The following is a 22,567-nucleotide window of genomic DNA, read 5'->3' as shown; positions in this document are numbered from 1 at the left end:
CATCAATAACATAAATGCACATTTCCTGTGGTGATATCTTTAGTCAATGTTGCAAAAGTACAAATTTTGTTTTATCAATCCGAACAACTGGTGTCATGACATCATTTATTTTTCCTTGCTGATGCTTGTTGAAAGTTTAGAAATATGGAGCAGCCTCCACGAGACAAACGGGTACACAAATCTCATTGAAATAAAATTTCCATTTTTAGTGAGTGAGTACCAGAGGAACAGGTTCAGATCCAGAAAGCACACAAACTATAATACAATCTCGCCTGACTTTGGGTTTAAAGTAATACCCAAAATCTTTAGTCTGTAAGAAATTACATTTTTCTGAGCGAGTGTTCAGACTTCCATTCTGTCTTAGATGAGTGAAAACAAAATGAAACAGTTTTCATGAATCTGTTCAAAATGTGAGACATGATTTTTTTTTAGAGGTAACTGTTTAGTGAATGAGGCACATACGTCATATCAACCTCTGCCAAGCCTTTTAAAAGTTACTGAAATACATCTTCATTTTCACAAATGTTTTATCTTTTATATTTTTCTACGAAAAATATATCCTTACTTCCTGTCCCGTTGAAGGCCTAATTTCCCCCACCTTAACTATACTTTTTTTGTTTAAATTTAGTGCCACGCCTGTGGTTTATAAGGCCACTTTTCCTCTACCAGCTTAATAAGTGCTGGTAAATGTCCCATCTAATCTCAAGTGCAACCATTCAAATCTAAAAAACATTTTTATATTGAAAAAAACATTTAAGAAATATTTCAGTTATATTACAATTCTTTAAAATGCACAAAGCTTTCACAGGTTCAATAGTACAAATATATAATTTATGCTTTTTATACGAGATGATTCCCAATTTTGCTGGATCTGTCACAGCCGTGTCTCCCTGTCTGTGTTGTTGTCTGGCGTTTGTTTGGATTGGTCAGAATTAGAAGTCACAAACTCTTCCTTCCGGAGTGCCTCCAGCTCTGTTCCGCCATTGGCCGGATTCCCGTGGAGGGCATTTCTTTCCTCTTTCCTCTGCTGTCGACTGAGTAGAAAGAAGCCTGGGATGCAAATAATGAACGAGACAGTCCGTAGGCTCAGAGTCAGACCCAGGTATGCTTTCCTGAGAAGTCAAGATGTCAAAATATTACTGATTCGGTAAAGATTAGCTTTCTTCTGATTATACAGGAGGAGACATGGAATGAGGCAGAGAACAGACTGAGGACATGTCTGAAACGGTAAATAACTACAATGTACCCATGGATGACAATGTTATCGGTAAGTGTAAGTTCCACTCAATCATCAATATCAACATGTATCACGTCTGTGTGTTCGGATTTGTTTGAGTTATGACTCCCAGAAGTAGCATTATTTAAAGGCAAGTAGGGACCGTGGTCACAAGTTAACGTTCCTGTAACCAAAAGACATATAGCAGACAATGTGCAGCAGCAATTACAGAACAGAATTTGTTACTTCAAAGTTTTATATAAAAAGTCTGAGCCTGAAACTGTGATATTAACGTAATCTTACAACTACAGAAAATGAAAGATCCATAACACGCTGAATGCCGTGTGCTGAACCGATAGTACTACCTGTATGAAGTGGTGTTGTAGATCCTACAGGCTCCTATGCCGCCACATCTTTTCTGACCCCACTTCAGGCATGTGGTGTCAATGATTGCTCCGAAGTAGATGGGTGCTGGGATCCCCGCTGTAAGACCAAACACATATCTTCACAACCACATCCCCAAGAACTGAAACACAATAGATTATACTGTTCAAAGCAGTCAGAAAAAGACTGGAACACTGACATGTTGGATTGTATCTGGTAGTTCAAGTGACAGGAAAGTTTGGGAGAATGATAGAAATAAACCCAAGATGACACATTTACAGAGTTTGCATCTTCTTTACCGTTTTATTACTATTCATTTATATTACTTGATTTTTATTTACTATGCGTCTATTGTGTGCACTGCTGCTCTAAATCCTGCAATTTCCCCACTGCGGGACTAATAAAGGATTATCTTATCTTAACCCTGACCCACTCGAACATGCTTGATAAAAGATAAGTTTCGAAGGAGACATACCGAGGGTACGTGTTGCCAGAGCATGGAAACCCAACGCCAAAGATTTTAGCTGTGGTTTGATGCACCTTCATAAAGAGAAATTACATTTTTCAGGAAATCTCATAAACAAAATGGTTAGAAAATGTTGCTCATACTCTCTAAACAGCACAGCACATATTCAAGGTTAACTCAAGTTCCTTTCGAAGGCCATAAGAAAAAAATCAAAATAAAAAATGGTTTAGTCAAACAAAATACTCCAATGTATTTTAATGCATGTTCAACTATTCCATGAGGAAGGAGTACGTTAAAACAGCACAAACTAATTAAATTCCAGTGAGGCCGCTTCATTCGATCAGGATCAGCTGATATGGCTTTAGAAGATCTTGTCTGTGGAAGAGTGTTTGCGTGTCTTGTGTAGGTAAAAGTGTCTTTCTTTGTATGCCATATGACTTTTGAATGACATACTATGACATGACTTTTGTGAGTTTTTTTTTTTTAATCACATACTATTTTCTGATATACTATTATTCCATGATGTTTTATGGCATACTCTACTCTAATATTGCCTTTATTCCAACAGCGAAAGCTGGGAAGAGAGGAGATGACACGCAGCAAAGAGCAACAGTTTGGACTCAAACCAGGGCATACATGGGGCCAACGAGTCTCTATGATATTTTTTTTTATCTATCTCTAAATAGATAGATTTTTTTTTTCTTAAAAGAGAAAATGAACCAAAGTAACAAATAACAGAAAAACCTAAGAGAAATGCTATTGACTGTACATGTCACTGAAGAACTCTAACCTAATAAACATAACTACACATATAGACCATACTTAGTGGAATGCCAGTTAGCAACATTTGTTTGCTACAAAAGAGCTTCTGAAACAAGCACAAAGACACAGCTCCAAAGGGTCCATCATCTATACCCAAATTGTGACATTAAATCTGACCTGATGAGAAACATGTAGCCTGGTGTGCCCCCAAGGGAGATGATAAAGGAAGTGACGACAGAGAGAGCCAGGAAGTACGGGAACATCCTGTCACAGTCATCCTTGTGAGGGCACTGGCCTGTACTGGCCGTAAAATTACCAGCCACACCGACACAGCTACAGTTAGAGAAGACCTGGAGAGACACGCACATGTGAACATGTAAAGCAGGACATAGACAAATATGTACACATATTGTATATTTACAAACACTCATGTGTTGCTGCAGAGAAACAACATTACTGCAATCACCAATGATCCATAATAATTTTCTTAAAAGCCAACCAGGCACAGAAAAGAAAATATTTATGTATCTATTATTGCACAATGTTTATTGTTTTATTCTATGTCTATCTTTATTGTTATGCACCTTTCACCGAGTCAAATTCCTCGAATGTTCAACGTACCTGGCAATAAACACTGATTCTAACTCACATAATCTACTAAAATATTATGGGATCTCATTTATCAGAAAAGGAAATAGCTCAAAAGAAAACGGCTGTAAACAAACAATACTATGGTATGTGTATAACCTTCTCATTTCTGCACCAAAAAATGTCCATAACTCGTGATGGCCCATGGACCACACAGTAACATTATTATTACTATCTTATCAACATAACGTCAACAGTGTATTTGACCGCGCATAACGTTCAGTTTTAGGTATGTACCAATATTGTGAACCTGCCAAAGTTGTGTACTACGGTATCAAATACCAGAAATACATTTCCCATGTGTAATATTTCTTGTAGTTTGAGTACCTTGTCCACTTACTGTGTTTTTCCCTGAGCCAGCAGAGGTGGTGCAGCCAGCCAGACAGGGAGAGACATATGTGATGCCATTCTCTCCACAGACTGGGTCCCAGTCACTCTTTGAACAAAAACAGTCTGAGTTGCAGGCTGCGAACACTGAGTGTTTATCATAAGATATCATATCCATGCTGGAAGGAATAGAACGAGAGGAAATCATTTAACATGAACATCTTAGTAGTATTACACACATAGTAGCTAGCAGAAACATATTTTAATACATTTGTGAGAAAAAGAATGTTCCTTTGAGAGAAAAGTATTCATTTAATTTAATCTTAATGTTGCTTTCTCTCCTAAATGTCAAACCTTAAAAAAAACACCTTTTTGGTCTGCTGTGGTATTTCCATCTGGCTTTAGGTGTGTGATTACCTCTGGTTGCATCAGTGTTAAGAAGCAGTCTGCATGTTCCTCATGCTGCTCTTTCATCTGTGGCCCCCAAGGAAACCTTTGCTATTTTGTTGCTAGATACTAGTCCAAATTTTCTTTAACCTTTAAACACCTTACTTGGTATTTGATTCTGTCTCTATTGTACATGTACAATCTTTGTTGTTGTTACATCCAACCATATGTACTTGAATGCCCCAATCCCAGAAGCAGCAAACTCATGAGGTGCATTTAAGGCCCAGTAAGTAATGACCTGTCTGTTAGATCAACCCGTGTACTGTTAAGTACTGCATTTTTTATAATATTATGACTTGAAAACAGAAACCCTGACACACCATGTGACTTTCTACGCCTCACCTGTTGTATGAGAGTGTCACACCGGCGACCTTGGCATTCTCGCAGCTCATTGCGAAGAAGAACAGCGACAGGATGTAACCGATCAGAGACGTGCCGAAGGCAAACCTGGCTGCTCCCATGATGTTCAGCTTAAGCCTCTTCATCAGCAGACCTCCAGAAAACATCCCCAGTGCCACGGCTGGGATATTGATCATGCCTATTAAAAGTGACAGCAAAACACAAGATGAATATTATCTGAAATGGATCGTTAATTCAAAAGCTTACTCTGGATTGGAAAAAAAACAGACTATATAATCTGATATCGTCTCAAAGCTCGGCTATCATTTTTCACACTTGCTAAAAGAGAGGGGTAAAATAAGACGACACACATTTGAAGTCGCCTTGATAAAAAAAAAAAAAAAAAAGTCCTGCTTTTTTAAATGTTCTTTTCTTCTACTGTCATTTAACATCAATGTGAAGACATGCTCTTTTATCTACACCCATGTAATTTGCTCTGGTCACTAATATTGCATTCTCTTTCATATGCAGTCTATTCAGTGCAGGCATCTCCTTTGATGAGACCGCATGTAGAGACTTTCATCTCGTGTTATCAGCTTCATTAGATATTTCATTTTATATGCAAAGCACTTTTCATATCCACTAAGCTCACTTCTCTGCAGTTTAGTAGGCTGAATTACAACCCCGACTCAGTTCTCCTCTCTTTAATGATAGCCCCTCTTCATCGTTTTTTTCTGCTTCATTCAGCAAATGCATAATACCATGAATTAACTGGGAACACAACGCTGACCTGAATAACACTTTTACACTGAAAACCGCATGCATTTGGAATTATAAACATGTTAAGTATGTAGGCTTTACAATGTATGTTGTGTATGTACTTGACATTACAATTGATGTGAGATAACTAGGCAAATCCAAGAGGTCTTTCTCCAATACAATGTGAAGCGAGCATAAAAGCCATCCCCACGTCGGTTATGTGCCGATTTTCCAGGTTGTAATACACAAATAATTGATGTGACCTGGAGCACATGTGCCATACCCATGAGAAAGTTGGCCTTTGAGGCCGACTGCCTGAAGTGCTGCTCGATGTACTTGGGCTTGTAGGTCACCATGCCGATGAGAGAGTTCAGCTGGATGATTGTCACACACAGGTAGATCAAATACACAGGGTTTCCCAGCAAATTTCGCACGGTTGGAATAAAGTCTGTAGAGGAATAGAAATCTGAGTCAAAAAATAAATATCCAATGTCTCTATGCAGAAGTGACTACTGGCTGTAAACATGTCTGATTATTGCTATGATATGTACTGTGTGTTTCTGTCTACGTGAAGTAGTAGGAAGTGTAGATGAGTATAGAGAATAGAGGAGTATTGCCTTGTCAAAGTCAGCTTTAATGTCAATTTTTCTGTATGTGCAAACATACAGAAGATTTAAAAGTACATTCCTCTCCTGTCCAACATATAGTGAATAAAGATAGGATGATAAAGTGCAAATAGGTAAAAAAAGAAAAAAAGAGAAGAGCATATAGACAACATATATTTAAAAAAAAAACTATAAGTCTTGTGACAGTCGGTCAAAATGCAGCCAATACATGTACAATTTGAAAATGTCAGTGTCAATAAAAACATGCCAGCTACAGTATTTAGTGACTTGAGTTTGTATTGGTATTGTGCGAGCTCAAGCACATGGTCGTCCCAATTCACATCCTTCTGCTGGTTTCAGACTATTCCGCTGATAGACAGCTGGTGGCGGTAACGCTTCAACAAACCTGGTCATGCGCCAACAAAGACAGTGAACAAGACTTTGAGCGAGTAAACAATGATGATGATGTTTTTTCTAAATTGGCTTTGCAAATTTATTTCTCAATTTTAAAGACCCTATGTGTAGACTTTTGCTGCGATTATATTACTATTGTGAATTATTGTAATGGCACACCTTTGGAGATACATTTTAACAATCAAAGTGAAAAATGATGCAGTCTAGGTGCTTTCAAACATTTAAACAGTTCTTTAGTGGCTTTACACTTATAACAGTATGCAATCACTTATTGTTAAATTACTACAAACCTCTAAATCCATCCTTACCTTTGGCCATCTCTATGAAATTAGCATGTTCGTCTGCAGGATACTTGTGCTTCAGAAGAGGAGGATCTTTAATGAAACTAGTCTGCTCTGGCGTGCATTTTTCTGGGCCCTGGGTCCCAGATACGGCGAGGGAGCGGGGCAGAAACCAGAACGGGATAGCAGATAGCAGGGTGATGAACCCAGCTATGAGGTAGCCCAGCCACCAGGCCCCCACCCAGCGGGAATCTGCTGGGGTGATGGTGATAGTTTCTGTGTTGGGGGTACAGAGGATGACATGGAATGAATGCTCAGTGGATATGGATCAACACAGATCCTGCAAGGTTTAGTGGGACAACTATATAAAATGAAATGCAGTATTTGTATACTTTAATTGAAGTCTTTCTAAATCTTACTGAACTCTCTCTCTATATATATATATATATATATATATATATATATATATATATATATATATATATATATGACTGAATACCCACATGAAAGGATAAGGCACAACAGAGCTGCATTCAGCCTTTTCATAGCTACAATTTCTTAAATTAAAAAGCCAAACATGGAATTTTGCAGTCTGATTGGGCTGTCAGTGAAAACAGACATATGGTATGGCCTTGGTTAGCTTTTTTAAATAACTAATTTTTTTCACCAGAAAATGTTTTTTTCATTGGTTTATTAACTGGTCTTCTGACATAACTTGTTTTGCCATTCTTTCCTCTGACGCTCATTCTTTTCCTTTTTTTCTGTTGCCATTTACATCCCCCTTTCCTGTGTTTCTCTCCCTTCTGTCATGTCTTTTCTCTCTTCACTTCATTTATTTTGCTACTTCTCTATTTGTCTCTTTGTCTGATTGTTGGTTCTCCTTGTCCCCCTGCTGCACTCTATTTGATTAAAGTGTTTCACTGGGCTTTGTCCTTCTTATCCCCCACCATACCCTGTTCATTAGCTAATCGATGCTAATCCTGTACACCTGTTCTGGGTCTGTGAGCCATGCATATACGGCCTGTGATCCACCCGTAATTATATCTGATGTAATCATGCCTCAGGTTTATGAATGAAACGGTCTTTGTTCACAGTAGATATTTTAATCTGTAATGGTTGGGAAAGTTCAGGTTTTACTAATAACATTACAGATGAATCCGTTCTATTCAGGTGTCCCAGAAAGTCATGACAGTGAGACGGCGTGCAATATACCAGGACCCTGAAACAATATTCAGCCATAATTCATTGCATTACTTATACCTGTGCTTTTCGCCCTGGGACAAATGTATTCCATGAAAAAAACCTACTTTAAATGTTGGGGTTCGAGAGCATTCTACTAAGCTATTAATTGACATCAACTGTGTCTAGACAGTCTGCCAATTCACTTAACAGCCTTATTAAACTATTTAGACATGTATTTTTGTTTAGACTCACCCAATTTTACAAATCCAATGTCCACATAGATTTTGGCACAAAGGGAGCCTAGCAGGTAGCCAAACACAGGTCCAACCACTGCAATGGTCTGCACACAGCCTAGGATATGGTGAACATACCCACAGAGAAACACAACACACACGCTGGTTAGGATTCTATCTGTGTGTACTAACAACTGAGACACTCAGTACACAAATATTCTACCACAAATTGTACATACATATTGATTTACACTCTATAATTGTTTTAAACCTGCGTTAATGCCTCATTTGTTTGAGAGAGACTTGCTCAGTAAGCATTTCAGTAATACTTATTTGCTATTGTAGAACACTAACGGGATTTACCGCTTTGCTAATATCTGAGCAAAGCACCACCGCATGTGGCAGAGCTTCCATTCAACACACATGGCGTTATTGTGAGATACTGTATTGTGCTCTGAAGAAGGCTGTGCTGGCTGCTTCACATGAGGGCTGCAAAAAGCATGAAACATGCATATTTTCTTCACAGGCTTTTACTCTGATATGGCCATACTTTGACTGTTTTGATTTGCTACCAAAGAGCACATTGGCTCCAAATATTATTCTGCCTTTTTAAAGCTTTTTAGTGCTTGAGTAGCAGCAATAATAATAAGTAGCAGTAGTATTGTGGCCTTTGTTTCAAACTTATAAATCAGCTAATATGACACTAATGCAACACTTCTGGTCTCCTTCAGTCTGGGCATGCTTTTTGTCTTGGGTGTGTCAGCAGTGTGCTGCAGTGCTGACTGCATGGAAAATATGCTTTGCCTTGAAACTATTGTAAAAGTATGACACCAAACTGTAATACAGAGAGTATATATCTTGATTATTTTTCAGGTTTATATTTTAATGGATCAAAGACATGTACATCCACAGAGTTGTTAAGTCGCGGATAAAAGAAGTTGCACGGATTTAAATGTAAGTCGTGTTTAACTAGCATCAATATGTGTGTCTAAAGAACCTGTGCACTGCTCATTTTTGGTTAAAGCTTAAACAATTTTTTTAAATGACTTTTGGGGATCATGTACATGTCATATAATTAATGATAGAGTGTGTTTACTTTCATACTAGAAGTATATTTCTGAGATTTTCCTTACCAACATACAGCGCAGCATTCTCCTCAGATGCAAAATCATCGATATAAGAGATCCCAAGTGGCTGAACAGGCGTCTCTCCAATCCCCCGCAATACATTTCCCAGCAGCACATAGATCCACATCGACAGATTGGAGTCACCCTCACAACCTGGAGGAACAGATGAGTGCAATCTCAGACATATTGACTTGTCTACGCTAGTGTGTTTGTGTAAAGGTGCTTACCTGTGGCTGGCACTTGAGGCAGTTTACCATCATGAGTCAGCTCTGCTGGTGAGCCCACAGGACAAGGAGAAGGGTTTTGTGTCGAGTTCACGACCCAACGCACCGATGTTTCGAATTCATAGCTGTACACAAAACATGAATGGGACTGTTAAAATACACGGAGAAGAAATAACAAATAATCATGATTACTAGGTTATAGGAAACAATCTGTAAATCTTACTGGAAGCCAAAGTCATAAGTAAAATGTTAGTCAGGAAGTTCCTGCTGAACAAAGTGAAGCCATTGAATCATCTCCAGTCAAGACTCATTGGAACAGCAACGTGTTTGACCTGGTATAGCCTGACCCAGTTACAGTGCGAGGCAAGGTGCAGTAATATATTATGGAAATGTTCATGTGGAGTCCACGAGACTTTATCTTATTGGATAGTGATGCAGTACATTGTGTACAGAGTCTTCTTGTATATCTAATTTGGTACAATAATATGTAGCACAGCTTGTTAAGCATGTTTTTTTAATTAGATTTTTACAAGACTGTAAATAACATCAACAACAAATTAAAATTGCCACAGATTCACAAATGTTGGAAACTCAAAGCTTTACTTGTATTAAATCAAAATGAATTCAATGTTTTTTTGGTTTATTGTATTTATGTTTTAAGTACTTTAGATTGAGTCTATAGTTGCAGTCATACAACAACCAGGCCCATTGGCTATTTTAACTCACCGTCCGATGATGAAGTGAGGCAGAGCGATAATGAAGGTGCCAATGGACATCAGTACACAACCCACTGCAATGATCTTTGGCCGATGGAGCTTGGCCCCAAAGTAACTGACGAAAGCTATCACCAACAGGTTACCTGTGAGGAATATCAGGAATTAACTAGTCATTTTTGAGAAGGGAACATAATCATTGCTTCATTATGTTTGATGTATACAGGCGTGCCTATGTAAGAATTCACAAATGTATTTTGTGATACACAACTCGTTCCAAAAAAAGGTCAATAAACACAGACTCCACATATGAAAAAAATACAACTCCCAAATATATTTCTGATTTACACACTAATAGTTATTGTTTAAAGTAAATGTAATAGAAATCCACAAATAATTGCATTTAAACAAATTTAATAGTTTTATTAAAAACATATTTGGATGTTGTCACATTTGGATACAAACTGTTTTTTAACCTGCATTTACAAACTGCTTGTCATGTGTGAAATTCACTCGCTCGATTCACAAATGCATTTGTTACCAACACGGAATAATATGTAATCAATCAGACGTCTGATTGGCAACTAACGATATACAGGTGTGCAGCCAATATACGGCGGTATACCTTTCCGTCATAACCGGGTAAGGAACGATACGGAGAGTGAAAGGAGGGTACAACGGTAGCTTTTGAGGTCCAAACATCTGACTTGTGTACCCCAGTTAAGTGTTGGAACAACTAAAGGAAGGCAGATAAGTCTACAAACATCCTCAAAAGAATCCAAACAAAGAGACACAGCGACTGTTCAGCTCAATGGCTGAACTCTAAACTTTGTGTTAATGCTTTTACGAGCTCGCCACTGTCGTAAAACTCGCTGTCCCTTTAGCGTTAGTTTGCGTTAGCTTACGTTGTCGTAGTCATACGTTTGTTAGCCAGATGATGGTCTTTCCAACATGTTGATTGTAACCTTCAATTTAGTTTCTTTTCCACTTTGTTTGGTTTTTTTTTTAGGATACTAGCAGTCTGTTCTTCCCAGGTTTGGTTGTTTCATTATTTTTAAATGATTTTAAATACATTTGTGGATTTCTTCTGTATTAAAAACAAGAAATATGTGTGCACCAGAAATTAACAACTACAAATTGTATTTATTTAAAATGTGTATTTCCAAAAATACAAACGTGTACGGTATTTATTTCAAATGTGGATTTTGTTTACATTTATATTTAATAACAATTTTGTGTGCGTTAAAAAATATTTTTGTTGAGAGAGTCATTTATATATGAATCACAAAATACATTTGTGAATCCTTCAATGTGCATACATTACTATTGAGACTACCCTGACCCTGTACAATTTGACAGAAATGCAATGGAAAAGCTAAAAGAAAATCTGGAAAACAATCATCTAAATGTTATTTTCCCAATGTGCCTTAGCCAGAATAATATCCATTACTTACTGCACAAAGCTATCATAACAATAGGATACCAAACATTGGTATGTGTCTATTTAGAAAGACTTCTGCATTAAAAGAGAAGTACCAGATGAAAACTGACAGCAAAAAATGTTGCATGTGTAGTTTGGAAGACAGATAAGGTTGTGCTCTTACATGTGAGGCATCTTGATGCTTCAAGAGATTTGTATTATTTACTACAAAATGCAGCAGCAAACATGGCTGATGGCGTAACAATTAAACAATTCAAATCAAAATCAAACATGGCAATTACTGTTTTATCAGCTTTTAGGTGCATTTTGTCTATTATTGGTGACAGTGGAAAAACAAGGTGGAAAACTGAAAGATGTAACTTGACCTTTTTCTATTGGAAAGGCTAATTAGACGGGATGACGTCAAACCCCTTCAACAATACATGTGTTGTTGTGTATGTAGCAGCATTGAGAAATGTCAAGTAATTACAAGTAAATCTGCATGTGTAACCTTGGCGTATAAAGAAATCTTAGAAGTGCTTTTATGTTGGAGTGACATTATCATACTGCCAGTATTCCCCAGTGAAACAGAATATTCAAGCAGTGTACAGTTATCGTTAAAAAGTGGGTTGGCTTAGAATGGAGCTCAACATGGAGCTCCACACAACTCCCTTTTCTCTAAAAGGTGCAGCTTGAATCAATGGATGGATGACATGATATTATTGGTTGAAATTGGATGGTACCTGCTTCTGTAAAGAAGCACACGTCATATTTTGTTTTACAAAAAGAAAAGACGATTGAATTTTGATTATAAAAAAAATGTAGAAATAGATTTTTTTTGTAAATACTTTTAGCATATTTTGTTCAATAGGCACACAATATGGCCAGGGATAAAACATATATATTCTCTACTTTTTTGATGTACAGTACATGCTAAGAATTACGTGTGCAGTACAGGTCAGTCAGCTGGGGTTAATTATCTGTGCTCATAACCTGTGCCTCATCAATCGTTAGCAGCCTGTACTCTCCTTTTCCTTCTTTTTCCTTCTTTGTTTCTCTCCTCTCATCCTTTTGTCTTCTATCCGCTCTCCTCTCTTGTTTCTTGCACTTTCCGCTCCCTTTTTCGCCCCTCTACGCTGCTCTGCCTCTATGTTACCCTGGCAACGGTCTAAAAGAGAAAGCTTGTTGCCTAGGCCACGTGAGAGAAGCAGCGTTCACATGAGATGGAGAGATACGGAAGGAGAGAGATCCGGGGTATTGAACTCTGACTCAGAGGTGTCGTCCCCACCTTTTCGGTCCAGCATCTCCATCAGAGTAACGGCTTTCCTGCACACTCCGCCATAATGTTACTGTTTATTCTTGATTTAATTTATTCTTCACTACTATCGTGTCACCGTGGGCCAACACCGACTCCCTGGCAGCAAAACCACAGAACTAGAATGGCTGACAGTGGATTACTACTTGTTTCTTGTATGAATCATGTCTCAGGGTCTCATCTCGCTCTTCAAGCTTTTTCTTAATCATAACCGACAAAAGACACTTTAGTTGTGGGAGCTAGTCTTACATAACTGACCTAGAAACTGGTTTAGAGGACAATCTGGGAACACACTTTGCAGAAATGTTCAGTGTTAAGAGGACCAACAGGTCACATACAGTATGTGCAGAAGTTAAGGTATGTAAGTGATGCAAGCCAGATCGACTCACTAGCACTAGCTGTATATTCACGAAGTAAACCTGTGGTTTGGTCAAAAAATGTAAGTCAATCTTTTGTTGTGATATCACACTACTGGTACTAAGAATCAGGTATTTCAACATGTTATATTTAATAAGTGGAACTTAAAAACAGAAACTTGCTTGAGGCAGGAAAATCAAAAAATCATATTCCACGCATGGATCTCACTTGGACGCCTACTTTCCCCAATATAATGCAATAATGCAATAAACAGTCGATTCCTGATTTGGGTGTGTTGTGCTAGTGGCAATTGATGAGGAGCACGCTACAGAGGGCTGGTCGACTCACTTCTTTCTAACTTCACGCCTCCAGATTCATCAGCTCCAGCTGACACTGACTCAAGTGACATCACTTTAGGACAATAACACAGCGCAGACTTCAGACAGCTCCCTCTGGAGCCACAGAAGGCTTTATACAACTTGTATTCCACATGTGTAGTAGTACTCTGCAAGACCTGCTAACAGACTTTGATGTATTGCATAATAAAACCGTAAACATTCTGGAGTTCGACTGTCCATAGCAAAGAGAGATCTGGGAGCCTGTTATGTCCCTGCTCAACACCATGACTCACTATACACACACACACACACACCCCCCTTCTTGGAAGCCTGATGAATCCTTTATCTGCAGCTTGAATACCTCAGTGACCCATTCATATTTCCGTCCCAAAGAGAGAAGGGAGGGGAGCCCATGAACCAGAGGCTGTGAACAGAGCATCAACATAACAACAGTGACTGGCAGGTCTACTCACCTACCTCGAAGCTCCCGTCAATGACACCTATTAGGTAACTGGGGATGTCAAAGCGCCTCTCCAGCTGAGTTATTGTGCTCTTCATGTAGCTCCCCGACAAAGCCTTTGCAAAATAGGCAAATGACAAAGCCACCAGAAACATCTGGTAGAAGAGAGTGAGATGAGGAAAACAGAGAGAAAGGGAATTTACATTAATATTATGCAGCACAGGAGAATGCAAATACATACATCAAGTGTTTTAACCTACTTTTCCCTAATAATGATCTACTTGATTGAATGATGTTCACACTTAAGTAAAACAATAAGTACTGATGGTCCCAGGACAGAGGATGTCGTATGTGTACAGATTGTAAAGCCCTCTGAGGCAAATTTGTGATTTTGGACTATATGGACAATATGATCGTTGGGCACCTCACCAAGGCCAACCACAGTTCAATTCAGTTAATTTCGTATAGCCCATAATTACAAATTTGCCTCTGAGGGCTTTACAATCTATACACATACGACATCCCTGTCCTGGGACCTCACATCGGATCAGGAAAAACTCCTCCCAAAAAAAGTTCCCCTGTCCGATTTTGTGGAAAGCTTTGAGGTGGTGAGAAAAGAAGTAGACAGAAACATTTTTGATTCAACAACAAAATACAGTGGAGTCCTTAAATGAGTCTTTATTGTCCCCAGCGTTCCTTCTTTATCCTCTGTACATTTTGTGGCTGCATGTTGCATTTGTATGCTTTTTGTAGGGCTCTGGACAGATGCAAACTCCATTTTGTTGTCATAGTACTTGTACTATGTGCAATGACAATAAAGTTGAATCTGAATCTTTATTTTTTTTTAAGATTTGGTGTGCAGATCATTAAAGAGAACACAAAATAAACAGTTTAACACAGCTTCCCCCGACATACTATATCAGAAATAGACTACTTTAATCTAATCTGGAGTCACATGTTTTCCCATGCTTACCTAAGAAGTAGAGATATTTTTTGGTGTAAAGTATACATAACTATCCGTGTCATAGAACACACTTTCGGTTTATTTTAAATATATATAACAAAAAGCACAGAGCAAAATAGAATAAAGTTATGTATTGTGTCTTAAGGGCACATTTATTCACATGCTTATTTATGCAACAAGTGCTCCGACAACAGAAAGACACACAAAAACCACCTTGCATAACATAAAAGAAATTGGGGAATGTCAATCCCAAATATTAAATTATTTTAATCAGTGTATTTTTCAAGGCTAACAAACTGTAGCTAGAAAATAATAACAGCCATTATATAATAGCTGGATGAACGTAGGCTAATATTAGAAAACAACTCCTTTTGATAATTAGTCTAAAACTGGCCAGGCTCAAAACAACACTTATAGGGAATACTCGAGGGAATAGGTTCAGCAGAGTGAACAGGTGAGAGTGATAGAGCTGATGAGGTGTGACCAACAGGTGTACTGAATGAGCTGATTAAGCGTGTGGGAGAAACTGGAAGCTGAACTCTTACAGAACCTACAAAATGTGACCGTGTAAAAGTAAAATTGCTATTGAAGCATTGACATGTGTTATTAAAGGCTCTTATGTAAACAACACTAATATTGGTATTTTACTTCAGCCTGTACAGGTTTATGCATTTTTCGTGTGTACACGGCCACACAACTCTTTCTTTTACTCATGCTTCCTTGTTGCTCTTACTCCTACTCATTGACTCTCATTCCACTTCATACAATTACTTGCTCCTTTTTTTTTTTTTTTACCAATTTGCCTTGAGGACAAAATGCCAGTGGTTTCTTACAGAGTTTGACAAGAGGAGAATAAAAGCCTTTTTGTTGTCTAAGACTGTCTAATCTCTTTCAGTCTCCCTGAATGCTTGTGAATAAGTAATGGCTTGTGGCCTTGGTCATGGTTCTTGTACAGCATTCCGGCCCCTTACTGAGTATCCAGTACTGACGTGAGAACAGCAGTGCACATGAGAGTCCCATTACACAAACGATCAGGAAAAGACACGCCATGGCAGACACGCAGGCAGAACAATGGCTGGAAGTATTATAGTATTATTCACATATAACATATCTCACCAAAATCGCTCAAAAAGTGCTGATAATCAATTTGAACATTTAAACATGCAGTGGTAGTTGAATTAGAGGCAGCTGACCATGCTACCAACGCTGATAAAACCACATTAACAAAATTAGAGAGGGAAATAGAAGCATTGGGTAGAAGTCTATTCAGCATGTATGACAACAGTTGTGTGATAATCAGGAGTTTTACTGTATTAACTTGTTTTATACATCCTCATACAAAGTGCACATTTACATATATGATGGGATCAATGCAAACAGACCTCTGTTGAGGTCATGCTAACCACAAAGTGGGGACAGTGGTGCATTAACAAAAGTAGTTTATCACGTGTGCATTTCCTGTGGGGATTAACGTGCAACCAAGCATGCATACAATTAACGTTTACCTCCCAAATAAGGAAAAGGCTTTTCTTATTTACAACTGTGTACTTCTCCCTTATTTGTTAGTAAAAGTGTGCCCCTTTTTTGGGATTGTCAGAAAATCCAGTGGTGGATTTTCTCCAAACTCATTCTTAGTTATTCTATTTCACATTTATAGCTGTTTGGATCAGACCAATATGCTTAATTTGATTTGCGGTTTGCACCAAAGAGTCAGTTTTGGCGAACACAGGTGGATTAGTTTCTGTTTTAGTGGCTCACTATGACATTGTTTGTACCAAAGTGGTTATCAGAGTCCGTTAGAAACTTATTTTTGCAAAATAATTGTAGAACCAAAGATTGAACTTTTTCTAACTGTTCATCAACACTGCTTTTAAAGGATATGGGAACAGATAATTCCTCTCACATTATTATATGTAATGCATTTTTTGCTCTTATTCGATAGTTTCCATTAGAGAGGGGGAAAAAACATTTTGTTAGTTTTTCTTACTTCTTACCCTGTTTCCAGTATTTGTGCTAAGCCAACTGACTGCTCGTTGATGCCTTACATTTAATGGACGGATATATATTCTCATCTAACTCTCAGAAAGACGGCAAAGTAATTACTTTCCTTATTGAGTAAATCATGAGTAATGAATTACATTTTCTTAATAACATCTTGCTCATTTGTGGTTTTGCAACAATGGTATGCATTGTGAGATTTTCATTCAGTTATTTTAATTGGTTTTAGCAAGTGCTAAATAAGCGGTGGCCACATTGTGATCAAAGGTCATTGAAAAGGGATTCAGAGTAAGTGTGTTTGAACATTTAAACAAAGCCTCCACCTGACCTGTGACCCGCTTCTGTTCTTAGCTCATTGATGTTAAACACCTAATACGCTTAGACTAACATCATGAGTCCAATATACACACACACACACACACACACACACACACACACACACACACACACACACACACACACACACACACACACACACAAAAAGAACAATCATGTATTATACAATGCCAAAGTGTTTCGGGAGTTCAGATGGTGTTTGAAACAAGAAAAGAATGAGAAACAAATTGAAACCAAAGTTCTAGTCTTATTGATGGAATTAACAAAAAAGCAAAAAATAACACAGAGCCCAGGATTAAAGTTGATGCCATGTCCCACCCAGCCAGTCAGGGAATAAAACAATTCTGAGAAGAAACCCAAGTCTGTCCTGCCACTGCAGTCTGTATTATCAAAAGCTGCTTGAACACCATTGTCTCACATCACTTTCATGTCGGGGAAAGCAACAAGATTGTTGGATATGTCTGATCCATTTTTTTTTAGAAGGTTGTTTGAGGTTGTAAAGAGAAAGGGGGAAAAAAAGTTCATCGTTGAAAAGATAATATTTAATAAATATAGTTAAAGTAAAAATGTATGTAAATTGATGTATTTTTTTCCCTATTTTTTTAAAAAGGTTTTGATTTATTGTTCACAGTTATACATAATACAGAGGCTGTGGCAGGATATTTGATTCCCTAAATGCAATGGACATATCATGAGTTAGTTCAAAGAGCCTTTTAAATTTTTTTAAAAATGTTAACCTTTTTATTCTTTTTTGTATTATCCCATGCTTTGTGTGTAAGTGACACATGTCGACACATTGTTTTTAAACTAGTCCAGTATTGAGCGAGTACTCTGCAACAGCGAAACAAGTTGCAATATAATCCTTTGATGCAAATGTGCAGCATTAATGTAAGTCCACTAAAATCTGGTCTGTTCGTTATTGTGTCGATCCAAGGCTTGTTCAAGGAGTGGTCTTGTTCTGAAATCCATATTTGCAATCGCATTTTTCTTCTAATTCATCAGCCATGACATTGAAAATGTTATTTTCAAACACACTTTCCGGCACTCCTCTCTAAAACGTTAACGTTTTCTATCTCCTAGCAACGAGTCACCACTCGCAAGATTTCTGAATCTTCTTTCTATAATGTCTATAATCCATCCATCCATCCATTATCAGCCGCTTATCCGGGGTCGGGTCGCGGTGGCAGCAGGTTTAGCAGGCCGACCCAGGCTTCCCTCTCACCCGCAACACTTTCCAGCTCATTCTGGGGGATCCCGAGGCGTTCCAAGGCCAGCCGGGAGATATAATCCCTCCAGCGTGTCCTCGGTCTTCCCCGGGGTCTCCTACCAGTTGGACATGCCTGGAAAACCTCTAATGGGAGGCTTCCAGAAGGCATCCTGACTAGATGCCCGAACCACCTCAGCTGACTCCTTTCGACACGAAGGAGCAGCGACTCGACTCCAAGCTCCCTCCTGATGTCCGAGCTCCTTACCCTATCTCTAAGGGTAATCCCGGCCACCCTGCGGAGGAAGCTCATTTCGGCCGCTTGTATCCGAGATCTCGTTCTTTCGGTCACGACCCAGAGTTCGTGACCATAGGTGAGGGTTGGAACATAGACCGACCAGTAAATGGAGAGCTTCGCCTTCCGGCTCAGCTCCCTCTTCACCAGGACGGACCGGTACAGCGCCTGTTTTATTGCTGCAGCCGCATCGATCCGTCTGTCGATCTCCCGCTCCACCTTGCCCTCACTCGTGAACAAGACCCCGAGATACTTGAACTCCTTCGCTTGGGGTAGGCAGTTTGTCCCCACCTGGAGGGAGCAATCCACCGGTTTCCGGCAGAGCACCATGGCCTCAGATTTGGAGGCGCTAACTCTCATCCCTGCCGCTTCACACTCGGCTGCAAAACGCCCCAGTGAATGCTGGAGGTCACAGTCCGAGGAGGCAAACAGGACCACATCATCCGCGAACAGCAGAGCGGCGATCCCGAGACTCCCGAATCGGATCCTCTCCGCCCCCTGGCTGCGCCTAGATATCCTGTCCATGAAGGTCACGAACAGGATCGGTGATAAAGGGCAGCCCTGGCGGAGGCCAACACCCACCGGGAACGTGTCTGACTTATTACCGAGGATACGAACACAGCTCCTACTGCAGGCGAACAAAGACCGGATGGCCCGTGCCAACGGGTCCGGCACCCCATACTCCCGCAGCACCCCCCACAAAAACCCCCGAGGGACCCGGTCGAAAGCCTTCTCCAAGTCCACAAAGCACATGTATACTGGTTGGGCAAACTCCCAGGACCCCTCCAGTAGTCTTGCAAGGGTAAAGAGCTGGTCCACTGTTCCACGACCGGGACGGAATCCGCACTGGTCGTCTTGAATCTGAGGTTCGACAAGCGGTTGGAGCCTCCTTTCCAGCACCCTGGCATAAGCTTTTCCCGGGAGGCTGAGCAGTGTGATGCCACGATAGTTTGAGCACACTCTCCGGTCCCCCTTCTTGAAGATGGGAACCACCACCCCGGTCTGCCAGTCCATGGGCACTGTTCCCGACCCCCATGCGACACTGAAAAGGCGTGTCAACCAAGACAGCGCAACAATGTCCAGCGCTTTCAGCATCTCAGGGCGGATCTCATCCACCCCTGGCGCCTTGCCACCAAGGAGCTTTTTGACTACCTTAGCGACCTCTGCCAGGGATATGGGAGAAACCACCCCAAAGTCTTCCGGCGCTGCCCCCTCTCCGGGGGACATGTTGGCCGGGTTTAGGAGTTCCTCAAAGTGCTCTTTCCACCGCCCGACGATGTCCCTTCCGGCCACAGCTCCGAGCAGCCGCGTCCACAATAGAGGCTTTGAACATGGTCCACTCGGGTTCCATGTCCCCAGCCTCTCTCGGAATTTGTGAGAAGTTCTTCCGGAGGTGGGAGTTGAAGACCTCCCGGACAGGATCCTCCGCCAGACGTTCCCAGTTCACCCTCACTACACGCTTGGGCTTGCCAGGTCTTTCTAGCCGACTCCCCCGCCATCTGATGCAACTCACCACTAGGTGGTGATCAGTTGACAGCTCTGCTCCTCTCTTCACTCGAGTGTCCAAGACATACGGCCGCAGATCAGATGATACGACTACAAAGTCGATCATTGATCTCCGGCCTAAGGTGTTCTGGTACCAGGTACACTTATGAGCCACCTTATGCTCGAACATGGTGTTCGTTATGGACAAACTGTCTAAAATGTATATTCTAAATTGCACTTAAGCATTACATTGTCGTGTCTGCCGGCTGCAGAGCTCATGCACAACAGTACCAAGTTCAACATGTTTTGTCCCAATTTGTGGGGAAATAGGGTCCAGGTTGAAAATACCCACGTTTCCCTTTAAAGATCCTCTACGGTCCCACGCATTAATGTAATGTTTTTGAAGCCTCATTGTACAATGACAAATTCATAAAACGAGAATTGTGTAGCTATTCAGAATCAACTGCTGCTATAGTGACAATTATTATATAATGGCACATGCTAAATATGATGTATGAGTAGCAAAAGTAAAAGAAGAGCAATGGGTCAGCGAATCGACTCATCTATGCTCATTGTACACTAATGTCAAATACAAAACATTGGCTAACATTAACCACCAAGTTTTCTTTACATTGCTCAACTATACTAACTATACCAAGCACATAGCAAATCCCTGATAGTGTAAGCTCTGCGGATGGGTTTCCACTACTTTCATTGACTCAAGGCAGCCCGTCACATCTGAAGTTTTAATTTCGAGCCCAATATTATTCTGTTCAACTAGGTTCAGAAGTGTTTGTGACGGTAAGCTACTGTAATGCATAAAAGTTACAGTTGACTCTTACTCACCACTTTCTGCATGTGCTTAACTTTACAGATAAATAAAGAACAATTATTTGAAACTTTCCAAGGTCAAGATTCTGAAGATTGTGTGATATGATTAACAGCTCCAGAACAGCATCTAAATGAACCTTGATTTGTCAATTGCTGTCTTTTAAGCCAATATGAATGAGAAATCCTTGAAGTGCTAAGAACATCTGAGCAAAGCAAACTCAAATCCGCAGATTCTGTGATACGACAGAAAGATCCAGAATAGCAACAACAGAAGGTCTACCTCTCGTGAGATTGTTTTGTCAACTGCTATTTCAAGCAAAAAAATGTCTTTGACAAAGAACAATGAAGGAGATTGGATCTGTCGAGTTGTGTTTTGTGAGCAGTAAGGAAGGAAGGAAGCATCAGCACTGTAAAGCCTTGCCTTCTGCCAGAATGCTTTTGGCAGAAGGCAAGGCTTTCCATAAAAGTGGCAACAAGATAAGTGCCAATAGATTCAATTCAGTTTATTTTGTATAGCCCAAAATCACAAATTTGCCTAGGAGGGCTTTACAATCTGTACAGATACTATAACATCCCTGTCCCGGGACCTCACATCGATAGATGGGTTTCCTGTTAACAAACAATTGTGCAGCAGTGTGGGGGGAAAACTCATCGTAAAGTCACGATAACTTACACAGTATATAGGCATTTTCATTATTTAGAAATAAAGCAACTTGCTGGAAACCGGTAAAATGACTGTTTAGAGTTAAATGTTTCAGTGGCACTCATTTTTGGTTATTTACTTAGTACGGGTCTCTAAACGCAGAAATGCATGCAAGCGGACATACTAAGAGAACACGTGACTCCTTCGCAACACACACACACACACACGAGAAATAGTGATCAACTGAAACACCTTCACCCGAGACACGTTAATATTCAGTACCTTAAGGCTGGTGCAGGGAGAGGAACGCGGTTCTCTGGCCGCGGCGTCACTGCGTCCGTTCCCCTGTGAGCGTCCTTGCTCAGCTCCCACCTCCATCATTCAGAAACGTCTCTGTGTCTCCTTTGCAGAAGTCCCCCACGTAATGTAGCTTCTTGGCACTGATGCATGCAACCCTGCAAATGGATAATTCAAGCATGTGACCCACTTATCATCCTCTGCACACAAACAGCCATCAGCCAACAGAGGGGAGACTGACACACAAACAATAATCCCTGTATGTGTTTGTATAAATCACAACTAATCACGTTTTTTCCCCCCCAACATCTGTTAATAAGGCTTAAGGAATGCAAAAAGTGGTATTACTGCTCAGGTTCACCAAACACATGTTCTGATGCAGAGCTAACATGGTGCCATTTAACTAAGCTTGGCTGCTCTTTTTTGCAACCTCCACTACCTTTCAACTTTTTTTTTTAACTGGCAAACATGAGTGATGTGTGGAATACATGTGTTGG

The 22,567-nt window shown here is 40.0% G+C and overlaps 1 protein-coding gene across 1 annotated transcript; it reads right to left on the bottom strand.

The window, feature by feature from the left end:
* Positions 1–874: 874 nt before the first annotated feature.
* Positions 875–22,154, bottom strand: LOC306743017 (solute carrier organic anion transporter family member 1C1-like; the record flags this gene model as incomplete). Its single annotated transcript, XM_079225487.1, has 14 exons — positions 875–1,112; positions 1,582–1,699; positions 2,076–2,140; positions 3,006–3,178; positions 3,817–3,982; positions 4,593–4,788; positions 5,632–5,796; positions 6,676–6,924; positions 8,083–8,181; positions 9,197–9,343; positions 9,418–9,539; positions 10,141–10,273; positions 14,031–14,172; positions 22,056–22,154. The coding sequence occupies 14 exons, from the start codon at positions 22,152–22,154 to the stop codon at positions 875–877; spliced, it is 2,112 nt and encodes a 703-aa protein (XP_079081613.1).
* Between the last annotated feature and the right edge of the window lie 413 nt (positions 22,155–22,567).

The sequence above is a fragment of the Taurulus bubalis genome (genome assembly GCF_910589615.1).
Source record: "Taurulus bubalis genome assembly, chromosome: 10".
NCBI classification, from domain to species: Eukaryota; Metazoa; Chordata; class Actinopteri; order Perciformes; family Cottidae; genus Taurulus; species Taurulus bubalis.
The sequence above is the reverse complement of the archived record's forward strand: the minus strand, read 5'-3'. Positions and strand labels throughout refer to the sequence as shown.